Source organism: Sitophilus oryzae, unplaced genomic scaffold (assembly GCF_002938485.1).
Source record: "Sitophilus oryzae breed Bouriz unplaced genomic scaffold, Soryzae_2.0 scaffold_357_pilon_pilon, whole genome shotgun sequence".
Taxonomy (NCBI): Eukaryota; Metazoa; Arthropoda; class Insecta; order Coleoptera; family Curculionidae; genus Sitophilus; species Sitophilus oryzae.
This window is the reverse complement of record NW_022146926.1, coordinates 1,767,915-1,791,631: the sequence shown is the minus strand read 5'-3', so window position 1 is coordinate 1,791,631 and position 23,717 is coordinate 1,767,915. Positions and strand designations below refer to the sequence as shown.

Below are 23,717 nucleotides of genomic sequence, written 5' to 3'. Positions count from 1 at the left end.
GCTTGATCTTTATCTCCTCCTTTATGCAGAGGAATAATTATTGCTGTCTTAAGGCAGTTTGGAAAAACTCCTTTTAAAACAAATGCGAAAAACTTCAGGGGGTGATTCCTTGTTCAAAATAAAGAGTAGTTTGCTTCATAAACGTTGGGTCCAAAGTCAACCATTAGGGAGATATGGTGGTACAAAGATGGCGGAAAAATAATGTTTTTATTTTTTATCTTGAAAACGAAAAGCGATAGACTAATGAAATTTTATGGAAGCTTTACTGTTATGAAAACACACTTTCTGGTAATGTTTTCACTTTTTTAAAATGAGTGGAAGGGGTTGAAATAAACTACCCCTATCATTCTTGTTAACGATATTTAAAGAAAACTAGAATATCTAAAAATGTTTTTTGTCCTGACATGTAATGCTTTACATTTTATTTTTTAATTTCAAATCGGTGAGTTCTATCAAAAAAACACAAGAGATAAAAAAGTTTCCAAACTATCCAAATTAATTTTTTTGCATGTGTTTGATAAGATTGTTTTTTTTTAATTTCGTTAACAAGAATGATAGGGTAGTTTATTTCAACCCCTTCCACTCATTTTAAAAAAGTGAGAAAATTACCAGAAAGTGTGTTTTCATAACAGTAATGCTTCGCTTTTCGTTTTCAAGATAAAAAATAAAAACATTATTTTTCCGCCATCTTTGTACCGCGATATCTCCCTAATGGTTGACTTTTGACCCAACATTCATAAAGCAAACTACCCTTTATTTTGAACAAGGAATCACCCTCTGAAATTTTTTGCATTTGTTTTGAAACACCCTGTATAACTGGGTGGCGTCTCAAAAGTAGTGATGGGAAAAACCGATTAATTTCAATAATCGAGTACTCGAGTATCAAGCGATTGCAATAACCGATCTCGATCGCTCGAGCGAAATATCGCTCGTATTTAAAAATACGGGTTTTCGTCCGCCGGCCGCTTGTTGTAAGTACTCGATAACGCCAAGCGCCAAGCAGTAAGTTGCGTGCGCAGGGTACAGATTCTTTCGGTGATGAATGGCAAGTAGCAAACGACGAGCGATTCGCTTGATCGCTTGATTTAGTTTATTTCAAAGTATTGTCGATGTAGGTCGTAAAATTTTGTCTCTCAGATACGCAATGGATAAATATATATACGGCGTCGTATAAATTTGCTACCTGCAATGCATGTAGAAAATTCGCTCGGCTTTTTATCGAGTATGTCACATTAAAATCGGCTTTCAATTTATTTCATTCTAGGATCACTTGCATCGCTCGTTCCTAATCGAGCGATGTCGGTTATTTATATAATCGAGTACTCGAGCGAAATTTCGCTCGAATGATCCCATCACTACTCAAAAATGGCTCACCCCTATAACTTTTTTTAGTTTTTCAGTTAAAAAAATGAGATTTCGTATGTTAGTATATGACATCAATTATTAGGATTGATTGACGTATTCAATTGTTATTGGTCACTTCCTGTTTCACCGGAAATGACTACAACTTTTGATTTTTAAATGGCACCCCCGGTGTTTTTTTTACTTTATTCGATAGAAATTACTCTGAATAGAATGACATAATAATATCATATGTCAACTTTTGACATTTTCGCATATGGTTTATTTGAAATCATAAATTGCGGTTCGTAACGAAAATTTAACTCGAAATACCAAGGGTGTGGTATCAAATTATTCGTAAAAAATGCTTTTTCCAAATATACTAATGAGCCACCCTCGTTCCGTTTGAAAAAATTGAGATATGATTAAAATTACGATTTGAGCATTTTCACAATAAGATAAAACACAAAACATTAGACGATCAAATCTATTTTCCAAGGCTCCTTGATTAAGAATTAATGGTTTTAACACATCCATGGCACTCCAGATTGAAATTTAAAATACAATTTTGTTTTAAGCGAAAATTGTAGTCATTTCCGGTGAAACAGGAAGTGACCAAAAACAAATGAATACGTCAATCAATCCTAATTTGTGTCGTATACTAACATACCAAATCTCGTTTTTTTTTATCTGAAAAAATCTTTGAATAAGAAGACTAAGGAAGGAGCATATCAAAAATCTTAGGTACACCGCGATGGGCCTCAAATATGGCCGACTTAAATTCCGGTTCATCAGTGTCGTTCTAATTTTATTTAAAAAATGTAAAACTATGATGTAGGGTAGACGTGGGGTAGACTCAATAATTTGTTGTTTTATTTTACGTTGTGAATAAATGTTGGTAGTTATTAAAATTGTTATAAAAATATATAATTCTAATAAAAATAGATAAGTTATAATAAGTATTTATTACCACAAACATCCGATACGCTACTGAAGCAGGTAAGTCAAATTAACGTATCTAAATTCTTTGACATCTAATCTTTGACAAGTAATAAATAAAAGCTAAAATGCAAGAAAAACATATAATTTAGTTAATTTAAGTGAATTTCATAAATGATCGGTTTACTACACGTATGTATATTATATAGTCACTTACTAGCGAAAAGTTGTTCCATTATTTCACTCATTTTTTGCCGAGATCTACCGCACGCTACACAACCAACTATTTTAGAGTCTTTTTCGATAAATCGCGATAGTGTCACTGTTAATTTAAGTTCTGCCACAATTTCCATCTAGATTTACTACCTTTATACAACTATCAGTAGTAGAATAAATAATAACATAAAATAAGCTCCGTAAAGACTGACAAATCCACAAAATTTCAAATCAAATTCAAATGTGTCAAATGAATCGTCAAATAGAACTGTCAAGGATCCCCACCCTAGAGAGCTTTTATGGTGCTTTTTCCGCCCACCATACATGAATACATGGATAGCATTATGCTCCTTCCTTAGTCTTCTTATTCAAAGGAAAAAATAAAAAGGTTATAGGGGTGAGCCACTTTTGAGACGCACCCGGTATACAATTATGTATATTGCAACCATTAAATGTTTGACGTTTTGATAAATTAAACGATAAAACAAATAAAAAAACGGTAATGAAAAAATAGACTTAAAATAAAAACATAAAAGATTAAGTTAAGTATCTGACCAAAAAGCATTCAAAAAGTTCTCATTTTAGTTCCTCTTATATGTAGTTATATTTTAAACAGTTTTCTCTTCTTTCCTTCCGTCAATAGGATAATTAAACCCCCTGAAACGTTAAGTCTTTTTGTGAGATACAAAAATTTATATTTAAGAGCCAGTTAAAAATTTGCATCCCAAGATTCTGAACCTAGTGAAATTTTACATACAACATATAATATTTTGTTTTTTAAGTGTCTATTAGTGATATTCATAGAAGTTTTACTGTTAAGAACTGGCTATAAAGTTATCCACATTATTTATGGGTAGGTATTAAATTATTTATTCTTTAACAGTTATGAATTAAATTTAATTTATGTATACGAATCGTTAAGCAGCAATTATATTTATCGCAGTTTCAATCGCACCAATTTATTACACATATTAATGATTGTCAACTTGTCCTCTAAGTCTCTCCGCCATTGACATAATAATATATCGATGGCTGCGCCACAAAAACACAAAATCGACTTGCATTTCTCTTCAGAAGACAAGAAAAATGATAGCCATAATTCTAGGGTATAGAAGTTTGGTAAGATATATAATTTCCTATAGCAGCTTTATGTGGTCCTATAATGAAAGAACAGTGATGAATATATTGAGACAATATATTGCGCTGTCTGTCATTTTAATTCAAAAGTATATTTCATATCAATGCGGAAGATGCATATATTTTATTTTTCGCCAGAAACTGTTCAATTTATTAAAATAAATATGTGTAAATGCAAAAAAAACTTTTTTCTTGAAAACAGTACCACAGTTTTATAAAACGGGCCATTAAAATACTATGGACAACGCAAACGACGCCTCGCGAATTGAAACGATATTCTATTGGTCTGACGTCACCCGCCGTTCTCGTCGACCTGCGATGGCCAGCAGCAGCCAGACGTGTTCCGTTTATGTACGTATTTAGGTGGCGTACTAAGACATTTTTGTTGCTTTTAGCGTTGATTGAAGGAGCTTTTTATGCTTTTTTGTGCAGTTATTATTCGTATGTGTTGTGTGTTCTGAGAATTTTTTAAGTAATGGCAGATTCCGGGTTTGTAAAAGCACAATCAGATAACTTGCCACAAGTCGATGCTTTTATGTTGGCTGCTTTTATAAATACAAATTCCCAATTTATTGGTGCTGAATTACGAGGAAAAAAACAGAGAGGTATGTAACATTTATTCTTTGTAGTACTGAGGCATATTTAAGTATAAGTAGGTACCTATACTGTTACGAACTTTTATATAGTTATAAATATTAATGTTATAAACTTATTTTTCAGATCAGGTAGGGAGACGTATGGAGATAATGCTGTAGGTTATGTAGAAGTGAAAAGAGACAAAAATATTTGTTTAGTACGTGGAAAAGTAACTCCAGAGCATAGCGTGAAAAAGAAAGTTTTTTTTATATATTGACACCTCCTTACCTTTGTTATTTTTAAAGATTTTTTTTTAAGAAATTATAGGAAATAAATTGTTTATCCGTAATGAAAATATTATACAAGGTGCCCCATAAGCAAACGCCAAAATTAAGTTACTTTTTTAAGTGAAACACCCTAGATATTTTTGGATTCTTCGGAAATTTCTAGATATTCTAGATATATTTCATGTATAATATTGACAGTTGAAAAGCGAAAAATTGACAGTTGAAAAGCGAAAAATACCTACAATTTTCTGGACCACCTTTTTTGAGACACCCTGTATATCTAGAATTAATTTTAAAAGAGAGTATATGAAAAACCATGCAACTTTTTTATTTAATGTTTTCTTCTAAAACTTGCAGTTAAGGCTGTATGTGGGTGTCAAAATATAATGAATAACCCTGTACATTCAAATTTCATATACCTATGTAAGACAATATACATAAATATATGAACTTACATCAAAACGATCTTCACAACAATAAATCGTAAAAATAGAGGATAATTTAACGTTTTTCTTTTCATCTCTTCTCATGGCCTTGGACCATTTTTTTTTTTCTGTTTTCGCTCATCCATTACTATTTATAAATATCACTAATTACTAATTATGTATTAATTAACCCAAATAACTAAAATTTTGACTCGGATTCAACAGCGTTTAAAAGCAAACTGTGTAAATTAAACACGCGTCTGGCTCCACTCAACCAGAAGAACGGCGGGTGACGTCACAGCGGCAAGGCGCGGTAGAGAGCGTTTGCCCGGCCATTTAAATTAACAATATTTAATTATTTTATATTAGAGGCATTTCTTAACCGATATCAACGATTTTTTTTGTTCAATTTGTAATTATATGAACTATTTTTTAAAACCATTATTTAAATTACGTAGATAATCGAGGGCGCGATTTTTAAATGCATTGTTGCCAACCATGGACATATTCGGCACTGACTAACTGGAATTTAAATGTCCCGCTGGGGATTCAGGTGGTAGCTCTGCTGTAAAAATGTCAAGTTGCAGCAGATTTATTTCCTGACATTGCCATTCATTTTAACACTTTAGTTTTGTATTACGAATTTTTGTGGTGCCCGGTGGGCGTAGAGGTACAGGCTCTCGTCTACCAATCTCAAGAATCGCACACCCGGCTTTGCATCAGCCGACTATTTTTATTAAAATAAAAATAGTTTGGGTACCTAGGTCGACTCAGCCTTAAATCAGTACTTGAGATTCACAATCCTGAGGTAATAATAGGCGGTTGAAGCGTAGTGCTAGCCACATTACCTTCATTGTATACCGAACGGCTCTAGTATGGCAAGTTGTACCTTGCTACTCCCAAAGCGTTAAACGCTATATACGGGAGCTATTATTATTTGCCACGTTTTGTCCCTACAATTCACACCGGGAATAACGGAGGAATCTCCTGATTCCACAGCAGTTTAGGATCCTGTCTGTGTAGAGACATTTTTATCACAATCCAGTTCCAGTAGCAGTTCACCACAACCAGCTTGTGACCAGAACGGATAAAAAAAGGCCAGATCATTTCTTTTTATATAATTTAAATTCACTTGAATGCATTAAGCCCTTCAGGCATATTATATATTTGATTACTTTAGAGTCACTTTGAAATATTTTATTCATGTTATGCATATTTCTGATATCTACATAGTACGGTTTTTTTAATATAAAGAGTCCCTATATTTTGCTACCAAGATCGCCAAACTTTTTGCGGAATAATTAATAAAATATTAATATTCAGAAGCGTGCAGATTTAACTACCATCTTGAGTGATCTATTTTGATACATACTATTTACCAACAAACATTTTCAAACATCAAATTTTCCATAGTCTTATTTTATTCTAATTAACATTTAATTATTAATTATACTTAGTTATTAGTTTATCTCAGCGTTTCATTTGTGTAATTCCTAAAATAAGTAATACCTATATTCTGAGTTGATTTCTCAGTTTTCAACTTAGAAGTTTTCGAAAGTAAATGGAAAACTGAGTGGCGCCCAGTATATTATAAAGACGTAAGTATCGCAATTTAATTTTCACTAGCTCACGACCCATTGCTCACCGGCGAACAGCTCCGTCGCATAGTATTAGTTGTTTTAATATTTTTTCCTAAAGAAAATTCTTATAAAAAAACATTCCATCTTTTTTTATAACTTCTAATGCTACAATCGTCTGTAGAATTTGTCCATTCTCTGGCGAGACAGGCTTTATTTTTATGTGTTAAAAATATTGGTTCTTTGACCAAAGCTGTATAAAAACATAAAATGTATGATTAAATCCAAAAAATGGTAATACATACTATCATATCGACAAGAACCTGTTTCAAAAAACTGATTTTATAAAATTTTAATATATAATTTTATGGTTAGATCTGTTAAGTCCTATTGAAATGTCAAGATTGAAAAATAAAGATTTTATGCAAAAGAGAAATGAAAACGATTGAAATTAGGTGCCGACTGCCTTGGAATTTCAAACAAGAAAATCTCTAATCTATATGCAAACAACGTGTTCTGAATACATTACCTTGAGACCGATTTCAAATACAAAAAAAAACAACCGACAAAGCCGACAATTAGCTTTTTATAATTCCGTTTTCTACGAAAATAAAACCTCATTTTATAATACAGTTTCAATGTCCGATCGATTTCGTACATTTAAAAGAATTTACTTAATAAAAATTCACACAAATCAACACACAACAACATTTTGACAGTTTTTTGATAAATTTAATGTAACCTTGATAAAAGTATAAATAGTACAAGAGCTAGCACCGTCGGGAAAACGAGCATTTTAAGAAAGCTGGTTCTTTAATATATCTTTTGCTATGCTCTCTTGACCAAAGTGATGGCCCTCTGGCTGCCGGTAGACTACTGCGGTTCACTACTGCGCATCACATCTGTACAGGCTATCCCATTTTCGTGTTTTATGGGATTTATCGTTTATGAATAGAGATACTATAAAGCGATTTTCACATTACTTAGCTACTTTTTTATGAAACTAAATATGCTACACATATGTAGGTTCGTCCCAGCTTCCTTAGTTCCTGAAATACAGGAGAAATTTGTGATGCGCAGTAGTGAACAATGTTGAATACAGATATGATGCGCAGTAGTGAACGCAATGTCTACCGACAGGCATACGGCCAGCGCTCTGTTCAGGAGGGCATAGCAAAAGATATATTAAAGAACCAGCTTTCTTAAAATTCTCTCTCGAAAACGTTGGTAGCTCTAAAACTATAAGTAAAACAGCGAAATCGTTATAGAAATGAAAATATAAAATGACGCCAATCACAAAAATCGTATATCCGATGAAGGGAGGCATGAAAATGTAATAAATTTAAAAACTGCGTAAATTTCTAACCAATCGAAGTTTTTAAATTAAACCAATAAAATTAATATCTCCAAAAAAATCCTGTATGGGTATTTCGCCACTGCACTGCAAGAAAAATCTACAAAATAAAATAGTTCTTCTTCTTCTTCCTGTGCCTTGTGCTTAGCCGCACGTTGGCGATTGTCTGTACTCTTCATACAATGTGTAGAGTGCCGTTTTCGGCTCTTCGAAATATGGTGGCTGCGTCGCTGATGTTAACCAATCCCGTATGTTTCTTAGCCAGGAATGTCGTTTTCTTCCTGGGCCTCGCCGTCCCTCTATTAATTTCCTTGTAGAATCAGCTTAGGAATGTAATATTTGTCTCCTCTAAGGATATGGCCGAGGTATGAGACTTTCCTTTCTTTAACTATATTAAGCATTTCTCGTTCATAGCCTGCAGTTCTTAAAACTTCTTCGTTGGTGGCATGTGCGGTCCATGGCACACGTAAGAGTCTCCGGAGAGTCCACATTTCGAAAGCCTCGATGCGGTTCAGGGTTCTAGCCTTGAGAGACCAGGTTTCTGCGCCGTATAGTAAGATAGACCATATGTAGCATTTTACTACCCATAGTCTAAGTGTTAGCGGGAGACGGCGTGCTAATAGGAAGTTTTTAAGTTTAAAAAATGTTGACTTTGCATAATTTGTTCTAAGTTTAACTTCCTCATCGCAGTCCCATCGTTCATTGATCATGGCACCCGGATATTTAAATCGTGGAACTCGCTCTATAATATTTCCATCCACGGTCAATGCGGTGTTGATTGTAGGCTGGCGTCCTATTACCATAAGTTTGGTCTTGGCAGCGTTGATTTTAAGACCGAAACGATTTCCCATGTCCCGTATCTTATTTATTATTTGCTGGAGATCCTCTAAAGTTGGTGCTAGTATTGCCGTATCATCTGCATATCTTATATTAAATAAATAAATAAATAAATAAATCTTTATTCATCGTTGGAGTATACAAACAGATATAAATATAAATATATACTTCTGCAACTCATAAGACTAGTCAGAGAAAAAGTAGAAAAAAAAAGAGAAAAAGTACTTAAATTACACCTAAAAATCTAAAAATTCCTTTACCGAATAGAATACATTATTCAATAAGAAACTCCGCAGTTTGTTTTTGTAATTATCCTGATCCAAATTGGGCACAATTTAAGAAATCTTATTAAAACATTTTATGCCTAAGTATGACGGTGCATTCTGACTCACAGTCAGCCTTGAGTATGGTAGATGTAGATCACTGGCAAATCTAGTCTCATGAGAATGATAATCACTGTTTAATTGAAACTTATTGCTGTTAGTATATATATTCAAAATTAATTGATAAATGTACATGTTGGGAAGTGACATTATGTTATGCATTCTAAATAGTGGTCTGCAAGTTGTGTCAGGTGATACATTAAGCATATACCTTAAAACCTTTTTTTGCATGTTGAAAGTTTTTTGAAAGTGAGAGGAGGATCCCCAGGATATCAGACCATACTGTAGGATCGACTGTACTAGGCCAAAGTAAACAAGTCTCAGTATATCCATACTAACATTTGTACGTAGCGTTCTAATTAAGAAGCAAACACTGCTAAGTTTTGTACATAAAATATCTATGTGAATAGACCATGTTAGTTTTTGGTCCAAATTAAGACCCAGAAATTTCACTACGTTATCATTTCTTATTGACTGTCCTTCAACTGCTACATATAGGCTGTAGTCCACACTAACATTTTTTGGAAGAAATCGTATAAGAGCTGTCTTTTGAGAATTTAATATAAGGCCGTTATTAGTGCAATATTTATTAAAATTATTAGAAATCTTATTACATTTATCAATCATTTTATATAAATCTATATCACTTACTAGTGTATTTGTGTCATCCGCATATAAAAGAGAATATCCTGTACCATTAAAACACTTATGTACATCATTTGTAAATATAATAAAAAACAAAGGTCCCAATATAGAGCCTTGAGGAACGCCCTTGTTAATATTTGCTCTACTAGATTTAGCGCCATTAACTGTAACGGTCTGTGTTCTATTTGATAAATATGAGGCAGCCCAGTTCAATGGTATACCCCGTACTCCCACAGAATATAACTTCTCTAGCAAAAGCTTATGATCAATACTATCGAAAGCTCGGCTTAGGTCGTAAAACAAACCAACAGTATGTTCACGATTATTCAGTGATTTGTAAATATATTCCAGACAATCATAAATTGCAGTTTGTGTCGATCTATTCTGCCTGAAGCCATGTTGGTTTTCATTTAATATCTTATATTTATTTAAAAAATTTACAAGTCTTCTAGAATATGCTTCTTCAAAAACTTTTGATATTTGACTCTGAAACAAATCGAACGATAATTGTTTCTATCTCTATTATCACCCTTGCCTTTATAAAGTGGTATACATTTAGATTCTTTTATGAGTTGTGGAAATTCCCCACATTTAAATGATTCATTTATCAAATACGAAAGAGGCCAACATATTATGTCGGTGACATATCTGAGAGCTTTCCCATGAATTTCGTCGATCCCTGCTGAACATTTTTTTGTCGTTTTTATTAAGATTTCTCTTGTTTCTTGTACGTCTATGTCCTTAATAAACAAACTAGATGGGCCCACAAATTCAAAAAATATATCTTTAAAATTTGGATCAGGACAATTTTTTACGACTTCCAAAAAATGAGTGTTAAAACTGTTACATGTATGAATATTATCATTGGTAATTAAATTACCATGATCATCATTAATTAATATTAAGGGATGCCTAGTAAAACCATTCTTACATCTAGATTCATTTATAATTTTCCAGCACTCCTTAGGTAAATTTGCTGCATTTTGTATCCTCAAATTATTATTTTGGGATTTAGCGTATTGTACTTTATTTTTATAAATTTGTAATAATTGTTTATATTTCAATGTATAGAATTCATTGTTTAAGTTTTTTTCAAGTTCTTTCATTTCACATAACATGCTATGTAACTCCTTAATTTCAGGGGATAACCAGTTCTTTCTCTTTCTTTTTATGTTATTTCTCATTATTGGAAAAGTACAATTATAATGAAAGAGCAAAGTATTATAAAATGCAGCAAACCCACCCTGAAAAGTTTCAGCGATATATGTATCCGCCCATTGCTCATTTTCAATAACATTATAAAAAATATTCATATTTGTCTTATTTAATTTTCTACAATAAATATATGAATCTGTCCTTAATGTTTGATATTTAAAATTAAATTTACATAACTGATATCTATGATCTGAATAAAAAACTGACGATACAGCTAACACTTCACAGTCCAGCACATTAGAAAATATATTGTCAACAAAAAACAAGTTGAGCTCGAGCCCTGTACTCTAGTAGCTTCATTAATATGGGGTGATATATCATATTCTAATAATAAATTTAATAAATCTTTTTTATTACCTGACTCCTCAAATAAATTGATGTTTACATCACCACACATTATATACTGATCATTACTATTATAAATGGATCCTAAAAGGTCATTTAATTTTTTTAAAAATTCAGTCACAGGACTGTCAGGGGTTCTGTAGACAGACAGTACATACAAATTGGATTTCAATATTTCATTTTTTAGTACCAAAGCACATGCCTCAAATTCTTTTTCAATAGATTTTGTGTACACTATTTTATGAGCTTGAATATTTGATTTAACAATTAAACAAACACCACCGCGATTATTTTGCCGATAGAAAGCAGATACAATTTTATACCTCTCTGGACATACAAAGTCAAGTTCACTATCTTTACACCAGTGTTCTACGAGTGACACAATATCTGGGTCCTCTTGATTGAGTGTTATATTTAGCGCACTTTTTTTTCCCTGCATACCAGCTATGTTCAAATTGTTTTTAACCAGCAATGTTCAAATATTGTTAATTGGAACTCCGTTAATCTTAATTCCTCCACTTTCTCCTTCCAGGGCCATTTGAAATATTTTTTCGCCGTATATATTAAAAAGTATTGGTGACAGTATACAGTCCTGGCGGACTCCTTGACAGACATTGAAGGTGTCTGTGGATAAATTTTTGTTAACTCTTATCTCTGCGGTTTGGTTCCAATATAGTTCCTGTATGATTCTAATGTCTTTGGCGTCTATTCCTATCTCGAGCAGTCTGTTTAGGAGAATATCGTGTTTAACGTTGTCGAAAGCCTTCTGATAATCTATGAAGCACACAAAGACATCTTGGCGTTGATCATAACATTTCTGGATTAGTAGCTTGATTGAAAACAAAGCCTCTCTGGTACCCAGCCCCTTAATGAAGCCGAACTGTGTCTCTCCGCTTTTTTCTTCACATTTCGAGTATATACGAGCATGCATGACTCGAAGAAAAAGTTATATAAAAGATATTTTTTTGTAAACACTTCTTCTTGCCTAACAAAGAATAAAATGCTTAACGTCTCGGAAAGTTTATCTCTTTCCGAAACGTTAAGCATTTTATTCTTTGTTAGGCAAATTTTTATTACTGTAAACATAACTTCTGACAAGCAGTGTCCGTTTAGGTTTAACGCAGAAGTGTTTACAAAAAATAACTATTTTATTTTGTAGATCTTTCTTGCAGTGCAGTGGCGAAATACCCATAAAGGATTTTTTTGGAGAGATGAATCCGCCACATTTTTTAAAATTAATATCGTATCATCGTATCGTCGGACAACGGATGCATGAGAATCAAGCTTAAGACAGTGATGTAAAAAACTTAATGAAAAATCAAATGTATTAAAAAGGGATAAAACTTGGGTTGACACATTTCTTGTATGCGGTATTGCCTTTTGCATCAAATGTTCAAACCGCACAAGTAGGAGTTTACGAAAAATATTGCAACTAGAGTTGGAACTTTATTTTTCACAATTAGTTACTTATTTTACTACAGCTGTAATAGATTATATTTTGCTTAGATAATATTATCTTCATTGCAGTAGTATACATGAACGTTTTTCAAATAGATTTTTTTCTACGCACGAAAAACCGGCAATACTGTGTGCCGCTTATTATTTTGTCTCTTTGTCTGTCAACCGGCCATTTATATTTATCTCTGTCGCATGCGTTAAAATACAAACCACGTAGAAGTGTTCTGGATAAGCAAATATTATATCATTAAAAAAAAGGCAAGCAAAAGCAAATGGAATAATTATACGCCAATATAAAGCAAACATTGTGCAGAAAGAAGGGAAAGTGCATAAAGATTAGTCACATCAACTCACTCAATCTTAAAAGCTGAATATCCTTACTAGGCGAACATTCGCTTCTCCTTTTGGCTCCCAAGCCTATTCCAGTCTCGCATATCACCGAAATATTTTCGTCTTCCATCGATTGGTCCAGAGTGTTGAAGCTCCTGGTCGGCGTACTACTCGCTTTGGCTTTCATACTAATAACCTGAAAGAGTACGTTGCAGTTTAATATATTCGTGATAATAAGATTTTTACCTTTACCTGGTTTGTTAGGCTTTCAATTTCCGACTCCATCTCGTCGTTTCTGTCCTTCAGTTCTGAGTTTCTGATCTGCAAAGTGGTCAGTTTTGCTAACAGCATTTCGCTTTCTTCTCTTTCAATCTCACTGAAAAAGTATATTTAAGTTTTAAAAGTCTACAACATTGTGTTTTCATTGACAGTTGTTGAGGTTAAGTTTTAGCAACTTTGAATAAAAAGAATAAGGAGGGAGTATATTAAAAATCTTCGATCGACAGCGACGGGTTCCTAAAATGGCCGACTATAATTTGTTGTTTTATTTTACGTTGTAAATAAATGTTGGTAGTTATTAAAATTGTTATAAAAATATATAATTCTAATATAAATAGATGTTATAATAATTATTTATTAACACACACATCCGATACGCTACTAAAGCAGGTAAATCAAATTGACGTATATAAATTCTTCCACGTCTAATCTTTGACAAGTAATAAATAAATAAAAGCTAAAATGCAAGAAATTTTAAATGAATTTGATAAATGATCGGTTTACTACACGTATGTATATTATACATATAGTCACTTACGAACGAAAAGTTATTCCATTATTTCACCCGATTTGTGACCGAGATCTACCGCACGCTACACAACCAACTATTTTATAGTCTTTTTCGATAAATCGCAATAGTGTCACTGTTAATGTAAGTTCTGCCACAATTTCCTTCTAGATATACTACCGTTATACAACTATCAGTACTAGAATAAATAATAAATAACATAAAATAAGCTCAGTAAAGACTGACAAATCCACAAAATTTCAAATCAAATTCAAATGTGTCAAATGAATCGTCAAACTAGAGTCCTCTTTCCGTTGACCATGAATGAATACATGGATAGCATTATACTCCTTCCTTAATCTTTTTATTCAAAGATTCAAAGCAAAACAAAGGAATCAAATGTTTACCATCTTACCTGACTTTCTGTTTTTCCGCTTCCAAAATCTCTATTCTGCCTGTCAGCACATCTTTATCCTTTTCTAGGTTGCAAATTCGTCCGTTCAACGACTGGTTCTCTTTCTCTAGGTTCAAAGAGTATTTTTGAGCCGTTACCATATCGTTTTTCAGTTTTATCGTTTCGGTTTCGAGTGTCGATATTTTGTCCTCTAGCGATTGATTTATGACGCCCAGTTGCTCCTTGTCTTTCGTATATTGTGAGGTGATATCTCGTAACATGTCGGCATGGCGCTGTTCCAGTAGTTTCACCTGAAAAATAACATAGTTCATTTGAACTACTCTGTTATGTACTCGTATATGACAGAATATATGACAATGACAGCTACTGGCTGACATTTTAATTAAAAAATAAATTGTTTTTGTATTAATTTTTGTATTTCGTCTGTTGAAATTGTCATTTATCTCACTGGACAGCCTTTGGTGTGTCCGGTTAGAGAATATATGATTTCGACAAACGACATTTCAAAAAATGACAAAGACATCAATCAGCTTTTGAATTAGAATGAGAGAAAATTTGTTTTCAAAAAAGGACATTCAATATACAAGAGGTTTGTTCCAACCAGCATTTCGGGATCGTTTCGAAATCGTACTCGAATCGGTTTTCTTGTACTTTGTTAGCATGCGCGGATTTCGAATAGTTTCGTGACGGTGCAAAAAGTATCAACGTTGGAACGCTCTGTGGATTGTTTTCGGGACTATCAAAAGTGTCAAGCGAACGTGTATCGATCGGTTTTTTGTTTTTGTTTAGAATTTCATAACATAACCCTATTATTTTTGTTTGCAATTTGCAATAATAATAATTATTATTCTTGAAATGGAGAATGAGAATCCAGTAATTGTTGGTAAGTGTTGTTTTAACTGTATACTCACTAACTCGCTTACCTATCCTCTCTTTTATGATCCTGTTATGCGTAGTTTCCTGTTATTTCATTGTAGTGGTAGAATTTTTGAACATAAATACCTATCAAAGAGTAGAATCTAGTAAAATGACCAGACTGAGATTTACTCCACACAAACTCACAAGCAAAAGTATAACGCATACGTATTCGAATTCGTAAAAATAACCAAGAGAAGCATCAGCCGGACGCCGCCGGTAATGCGCAAGTCAACCCAAACAGTTCTCAATTTGGACCATATACCGAAATTACCGTTCTGAAATTGTAACTAAACGATCCCAAGGTAGGTTGGTACGCAAATAGGATCGTCCGATAACCGGCAAATCTCGGTTGGAACACATTTGAATTACTGCGCACGAGCGTGATCTTTCGGTGACGGTTCTGCGGCGGGTTGGAACAAACCTAGGGTATCCCAGGCTGAGCGTGCATTAGAAGTTTCTAAAGAACTACAATATCTAGATCGAAGATTATTTATTCTAAGCTAGATAAAAAAACTTTATCTATCCTCCAAATTTTTTTCTCTCAAAAACGGTTGTTAGATATAGAGTGTTTGATATCAAAATTCATAAAATTTTACAGAGAAATGGGGGTACCCAGGGTTGCGTAGGTAGAAAATTTTACATATTCTACCGTATTTTCTACACGTAGAATATTAATTTTCTACACCAACTAATTTGTTACATGTCAAGATGTAGAAAATTAGTTTTATATATTGAAAACCATTTTTTGCATTTATATTTGTTTTAAATACTGTAACACAATGAGCAGTACATGAAATAAATATAACAATAACTCTAATTTTTAAAATTAACATATAAGAGCTTATACCGTATGATCGAATAAAAACGGCGTCAGCGATGGCTATGAAATGAAGATCGCTGTCATTTTATATGTAAAATTATATGGGAAATGCCATCGATCGTCATTTCCAAGCCAACTGGACGCCATTTTTTTTCGATCATACGGTATATTTATTTTAGAAATATATAATATAAAAGCCTCGATAATAGCTTAATTATGAATTTTTATATTATTTGAAATAGAGATGGTCTGTCCAACGGCTAGATCCAACAGTGACAGTTGTGTCTGTCATTATAATTCACAGGCATATTGTATTTTCTGTTTTTATTTGGATTTATCTTCCCTGATTCGTTAGAGATTATAGTATGTTTTATATTTAACAAAAACTACTTTTCAATAGTAAAACTCTCAACAGAACAAAAAAAATATGAAACACGTAACATAATGATAAAAATAAGAACTACGAACTTCAAATTATTATTATATGTATACAGCTTATAAAATCAGAATTCTTTGACAGTCTTCAGATTAAATAGAATAAAATAATCTAATAGTCTTTAGATCGATTAGTTTCTTATATTCAGTAGTTAGTACCGTCACAGAATAGAGATAGCGCGTGCGCACGTATTACAGTTTTAATACTTACAGAATTTACAGAAAATACCCAGGAGGGAACTTGTAAAGGGGAAAGACAGCTTTAAATATACAAAATTAATTTATACATGTACCCGGATTTTATACATTTTCTACTTAATATTCTATATTTTCTACGCTCTATACACGTAGAAAATTAATTTTCTACGTGCCGTTACCCAACCCTGGGGGTATACCCACTTAAAATAAGAAAGTTGCTGTCAAGTTCCGGTATTTCCGAAAGTGCCGCCATTTAAAAATATTTTTAATCGTTAAATCTCGTTGTGAAACAGTAATGTGCAATAAATCTCCGATTTGAATATTGTAGTTCTTCAGAAACTTCTAATGCACGCTCAGCCTGGGCCACCCTGTATGCCATTATTTATTTTATCAATAAATACTTTTAATTAATAGCCAATTCATTACAACTATTTCATTCTATTTTAGTAAATACTATAAGTGGAACATTTGAACTACTAGAATCTCACCTGGTTAAGAGTATTCTGTTCCATTCGAATATGGTTGTCATCCACTTCCTGGGCCAACATGGTCGCCCGGTTATTCGCCTCGCACACGTCCAACTTTAGTTTCTCCCTCTCGGCCTGAAGCTGTTCTAAAATAGCTCTCAAACACTTGATCTCAGACTGATACAGACTGAGATTAGCTTGGAGCAGGATCAGATGGGGACTCTGATATTCGTCTCGAGTAGTTTCGGTTATCGAGCGAGTCTGTTTCTCCAGAACCTCAGCTAAATCTGAAATAGAATTGAAATAAGATAATATATTTTTAGTAGTGGGAACTATCGAATGAATACTATCGAAACATTCGATAGTTGCAATTCATTCGAATAATTCGATAGCTAGTAAGAAAACATTCGTCGAAAAATATTCGAATAAAAATATCGAATAGATGCGTCATCTGCCTTGAAATATATTAATTCGGCAGCAAAAACCATTCATTTGTAAAATTCATTTATTCGTCAGGATCGATTATAGTAAAATATAAACTGGATTTTAGTTGTCGCCCGGCGACGTAGGTTTCTTTCCTAGAAACCCGACAGCGGTCGGCGGTCGGTGACAATGGTATGAAAAAGCCGGCATCTTTGATTTTGAGTCAGATAAAGATAAGGACATTATTATTTTTTTTTATTGAGGTGCTAGTATTTACACAGAAAATACATTATGAACGGCGCTGTTGCCGTATATTCGTATTAGTTGGTATTAGCAAAGAATATTCTTTGGTATTATAGTTAGTTAGGGGATAGTATGACTATATATTTTGCATCTTTTTTATTAATATTCTGTTGTTACACTGCAATAATACTTTTATATTTTGGATGTAGGAAAATGATTTTAATGTTTTTAAGCAAAACTGGTTTAATAAATAATAATAACAGTAATAATTTGTTATACCTATTAACACCAAAATTTAAAATCATTTAATATAAACATTTTTTTAAGTAGTAGCGAAATATAAACAACAAATTAGAAGTCAAAATTATTTATATTAGATCCTATTTAAAAATAATATAGTCTCTAAATTTTTTGTGTGGCAACGTTGGCTTATTAAATAATAATAATTACAGAACTAAATTGTTATATTAACAACAAATTTTAAAATCATGAAATATAAACATTTATTAATTTTCTAAGCATGCAGTGTAATAGAAGAAAAATATAAATAAAAAATTAGAAATCAAAATAATTATATATGTGTATTACATTTTATTACTTTGTATTAGTATTTAAAAATAATATTTGCTTTTACTGGCATTTACTTTAAAAATAAATAAAATATTTGTTCGCAAAAATCTACATGTAAGAGAATTAGCATAAACAAAATACAAATATCGTTAACTTTTTTTTAAATTGGCACCCCATATAATTTTCCCATCCCAAAATTTGAGTTCGATAACCATTTACTTAACCACATTACCACATTACTTAAATATGATTATTAAGTTCAACTAATTCATATTACTAAAACATCTAAAATACAAATACATATGTATTTTTAAAATTAATTGTAAGTTCACCTCATCTCTCTTAAAAATTGTTACTTCTCAAAATTTCCCATTAAAAAAAAATAGACCATATACCGTATAAAATTAAGCAATTGAAAGATCGGAAAATCACACAAATTTTCAGAAAAATTTTGACCACCTGCACACACGTACACAATCATCAATTTAAAAAACACTACTACTTTAGTATTTTTAAATATTTTAATAAAACGCAAAAATAGCACAGTATTTAGAAGGCAAGTTATAAAAATTTGGAAGGACTAATAATGCACTGACGCAGACAAAAATCAAACGAATACTAAATTTCATTTATAAAAAGCATTGGATAGTCGTGGCTTAACGATAATCATTTAGTCGCACGGCGAGGTTGTCACATATGCTTTAGTATACAAATGAATGAATGATTTTATTCGAATGAAACCATTCGATAGTTGAAATCATTCATTCAGTAACCATTCGATAGTCTAATACATTCGATAGTTCCCATCGCTATATATTTTGAACAGAGCTGCAACCTCACAGAAAACTTTAGTCTTTTTTTGATTTAAATCATTTTAATGATTTAAGTCATTTGGTTTTAAGTCATTTTTCGAAAGCAGACTTGTCTTTTTCAAAATGTTGCTTATTATGTTTGAATTTTCTTACCCATAATTTTAATGGTCCTGGAATTGAATCCCAATTCGTGAATTAGTTCTTTAGGCGAATGAATACCGACGTTCTCCCACATTTCGATTAAGGTATCCGTGTTGATTATACCATTCCCATCGGGTCCTAAAGTGACGTATTGGAACGTTCTGGAATCGGGAAATAATTCTTTCGGAGATGATCTAAAGTTGACCGGTTGATCGTTACTGCTTAAAACGTCAAACCACGTTTCGTCCCTTTGGATTACGTCCAGAACCTCTTTGAAGCTTATTTTTCGGTTGTAATTTACGGATAATTCGTCCGAGAATTGTTTGATGACTTCGTCAGCTAACTTATGTAATCCTGGAACCAATAATGGTATAAAATAATTCAGTTTCTTTAACATCCACAGGGTGTAAATGAATAATGAGCGACAGAAAATGAGCTGAATGTTTATCCCGTGTATTTATTTATACAGGGTTAGGCGGGCGTATGTAGCTCCTAGAATAAAAAACTTGAGAATTTTGTTTAAGTGAAAAACTAAAGTATCTGCGAGAATATATTTCAGGAAAATATTTTAACTTCTATATGGTGGCTCAAAAAAGTGAGTGGATCGGGATATTTTTTTTAAAATGAAACACCCTGTATATTATTGCATTTTTAGCTTCCTTCAGATCACTTTATATAATCCGAAGATATGAGTAAATATATTTCGAGATTTTGAGAGATATTTTCGATTTTGAGAGATAATAAATTAATAAAAATATATTTTTTTAGTCTTTCTTAAAAAAATTATTAAAAATACAAGAACTGTCCTGAAATCAAAACTATATTAGGTATTTACTCTAGATGGTCTGTTCTTACTTTGCTATAAATATGGTAATCGTTAATCATACAGGATGTTGAAAATTCTACGCCAAACTTTCTAAATATAAAATAATTTTTCTTCGTCTTTTTTTTAATGGAACACCCTGTATATTATTTTTTCAGTAGATGGAAAATTAAAAAATGAACATTTTTTGTATTTAAAGTATTTCAAATTTTTTAATGGTTTCGTCGATACACGCAGTATTATTTCATAATACTGTATATTATACGAGGCATGTTTTTTAAGTAAGTACCGTTTTGGAATTAAAAAAAAACGTGTAAAGATATCGCAATAATTTTATTTTAACATGAAAGCCTGTACCTTAATCTACTTTTCTACATAATATCCGTGAATATTGAGGCACTTGTCATAACGTGGCACCAGTTTTTCAATACCCTCCTCATAAAAATTCTGCCGCCTGACTGGTTAACCACTGTATCACAACTGTTTTGACTTCGTTATCGTCTGAAGACGCTGACCGCCCAGGTGTTTCTTCAAGTGCAGGAATAAATGGTAGTCACTGGGCGCCAGATCAGGGCTGTATGGAGGATGATCTAGAGTTTCCCATTTAAAAGATTTGATGAGATTTGGTCCGATTAGCCACATGTGGACGGCATTATCATGCAGCAAAAAACAATACCCTTACTCAACTTGCCACGTCTTTTGTTTTGGATTGCACGGCGCAGATTGTTCAATGTCTCACAATAAGATGCTGCATTGATTGTTTCATTACGAGGCAGAAACTCCACTAGCAATACTCCTTTTCTGTCCCAAAAAACTGTGCACATGATTTTCCGGACAGAAATTGTTTGCTTAAACTTCACTGTTTTGGGTGATGATGAATGTCGCCATTCCATGGACTGTTGTTTCGATTCTGGTGTGACGTAGGCCACCCATGTTTCGTCACCAATAAAATTTTGTCTAAAAAATCTTCACCTTCATTGTGGTACTGCTCAAGGAAAGTCAATGCACTGCCTAAACGTTGGGTTTTGTGCAAATCCGTCAACATTTTCGGAACCCAACGTGAACACAATTTCCGGTAATTCAAGTTCTCGGTCACAATGCGATACAAAACACTACGAGAACATTGAGGAAAGTAGTCGCACAATGATGAAATCTGTAAAGCGCCTGTTTTCTTTCACCTTTTCGTCCACTTTCTGCACCAAATCTTCATTAACGACCGAAGTGACGCCCACTCCGTTCTTCATCATGCACATTTGTGCGGCCATCTTTAAATGCTCTCACCCATTTCCTTACCATTCCATCACTCATAATGTTTTGTCCGTAACTTCACAGATCTCACGATGAATATCGATCGGTTTTTACGCCTTTAGCACTAAGAAATCGTATGACAGCCTGTACTTCACAATCGGCGGGCTCACGATTGTCGGAGGCATCTTAAACACTCAATAAACAACGTATACAATGAAGAATCAGACTGTACTGGCGTCTGTGCATAGACAAGAGATGTAGGTAACCAGCGCGCATGCGCGGAACGCCGACCGTAGCGCTGCGGCGGCGGAATCGCAAAACGGTGGTACTTACTTAAAAAACATGCCTCGTATAATAATAAGGCTTTTTCAACGGTAAAATACGAGAGAAAAATCATTGGGTGGCTTTGATAAAAATTTACTGTGGAAAATGCCATATGAAATATAAAACCACGATTCTGCTTAAACTGCTCGACGTTTAAAGCTTATTTTTGGCAAATGTGAGAAAATTTTATCCAGTTTGTATGTTAATGGAAATTCTTGCTTTGCTTTATCATCACCATTACAAATTATTAATTTGACGCCAACGAAGTCGCGGGTACACGCAGTACCCGCTAGTTTATGTGTAAAATTAATTCGAACTCTAGTGTGATTATGAAGAATATACTACACATTTTCTTATATTGCTATTTTTTGACCGCAAATGGTAAAATCATAACTAAGAGCTTCTCGCCCGTCGAGTGAGAAATGCTGCCAGAGACTGCTACGCAATTCAGGATCTACGCGGATCGAGGGGCAGGGCGTAGGTAGATTGGAATGTATAGATATAGATGAGTGGCGGCATTTTGGCTTTTTTTATATCGCAATTTGTAAACAGCGCTTATTTGTAAACAACCACCGTTTTTAGAGAGGTATTTTAGATAACAATCGATATTTAGAAATGTTTTGACACCCTGGAAATACTACCACCGAGCACGTCACTGTTGCAACTTGCAACTGCGTTAATACGCCTGGCGGTGACCGCCTCATACTCTTTCAGATATTTAGCAATAAAATAAAGAAACCTGTTATTTTTAAGCTGTTATTCTAAGCTGCTTTTTATAAATAACTATAACAGTTTCAACTGTTATCTAAAAATAACAGTTAAAAATTGAAACTAATCAATAAAGTGCATCACTTACCTATAGCGTCACATACTAGAACCAATTCTCTCTGATTAAGATATCCATCTTCACCTACGCCCAACTTCTTCCATGCCTCTCTCAGCATGTCCTCGGTACACACGATATCCGGCTCATTTGATAAGTTTGACGTTATAAAATGATTGTCTGGCGTGTTGTTCAAATCTTTTCGTCCAGGTAATGATGTACATCTAATAATAAATAAAATAACCAAAAATAATTTATATGTTAGAAAAATACAAAAAATAAAATAAAATATACCTTTTCAACTTATAGTTAGTTTTCCGTTTTTTCGATAAAACTTCGCTTTGTGAATTAGATCGTTGGACTGGGGTGCCGTTTGCTTTTGTAGGCGAATTTTCGTTTTCTTCGTTAAAAATGGAGTTGATGTCTTCAGTTCTAGGTCTAATATATATTTTTAAATATGAACAATTTACTTAATATCGAAATATACAGGGTGCAAATTAATAAAATTCGGAAAATGATTGCTTTCTAAAGGTGCGTTCACACTGGCTGCGCCGCGCAAAACATTCTTTTAACATTAGCGCGCACAAAAGTATATGTTAAAAAAATGATTTGCGCGGTGGCGCAGCCGGTGTGAAAACACCTTAAAAAATAAATTGGTTTCATATGAATGTACATATTGTTTATATGTTCAGTTTGACACTTCCTTCATATACCGGGTATTTTTCACAAGTAGTTCACCCCAATAACTTTATTTTTTTCAGATAAAATAAAAGATTTGGTATGTTAGAATATGACATCATAGATAAACGACACAATTTTAGATTGGAAAGCGCCCATAAGGACAATGTAAATACTATCTGGCGCTATTCTTACAACGGTCGCTCCCCAAAGCTTTGATAATTTCGGAGCGGTTCGGCTTTTTCCGGAATTATGTCGCCAAATATTGTTTATTCAAATTTATTATTTTCTTTTAATTTTTTAAATAAAATAAATACAGTGTGTTGCATATAAGAAACTTTATTTTATACCGTATGATTGAGAAACAACGGCGTCAGCGTTGGCTATGAAATGAAGATCGCTGTCATTTTATATGTAAATTTATATGGGAAATGTCATCGATCGTCATTTCCCAGCCAACTGGACGCCGTTTTTTTTTTCGATCATACGGTATAAGGACATGTATGAAATACCTATGAAACATTTGA

General features: G+C 33.1%; 1 protein-coding gene across 4 annotated transcripts in view; it reads right to left on the bottom strand.

The window, feature by feature from the left end:
• Positions 1-23,717, bottom strand: part of LOC115884802 (blastoderm-specific protein 25D) — an 82,044-nt gene that overhangs the window by 38,848 nt on the left and 19,479 nt on the right. For 2 of the 4 annotated variants that reach the window (XM_030903487.1, XM_030903488.1), the window contains exons 4-10: positions 22,807-22,950; positions 22,546-22,736; positions 19,307-19,648; positions 17,127-17,392; positions 14,268-14,557; positions 13,318-13,441; positions 13,090-13,261 (exon numbers count right to left, since the gene is read on the bottom strand). In XM_030903487.1, the coding sequence (XP_030759347.1) occupies positions 13,090-13,261; positions 13,318-13,441; positions 14,268-14,557; positions 17,127-17,392; positions 19,307-19,648; positions 22,546-22,736; positions 22,807-22,950 (1,529 nt within the window). The remainder of the gene's footprint in view (positions 1-13,089; positions 13,262-13,317; positions 13,442-14,267; positions 14,558-17,126; positions 17,393-19,306; positions 19,649-22,545; positions 22,737-22,806; positions 22,951-23,717) is intronic. The other 2 variants (XM_030903489.1, XM_030903490.1) reach the window with 1 other exon arrangement.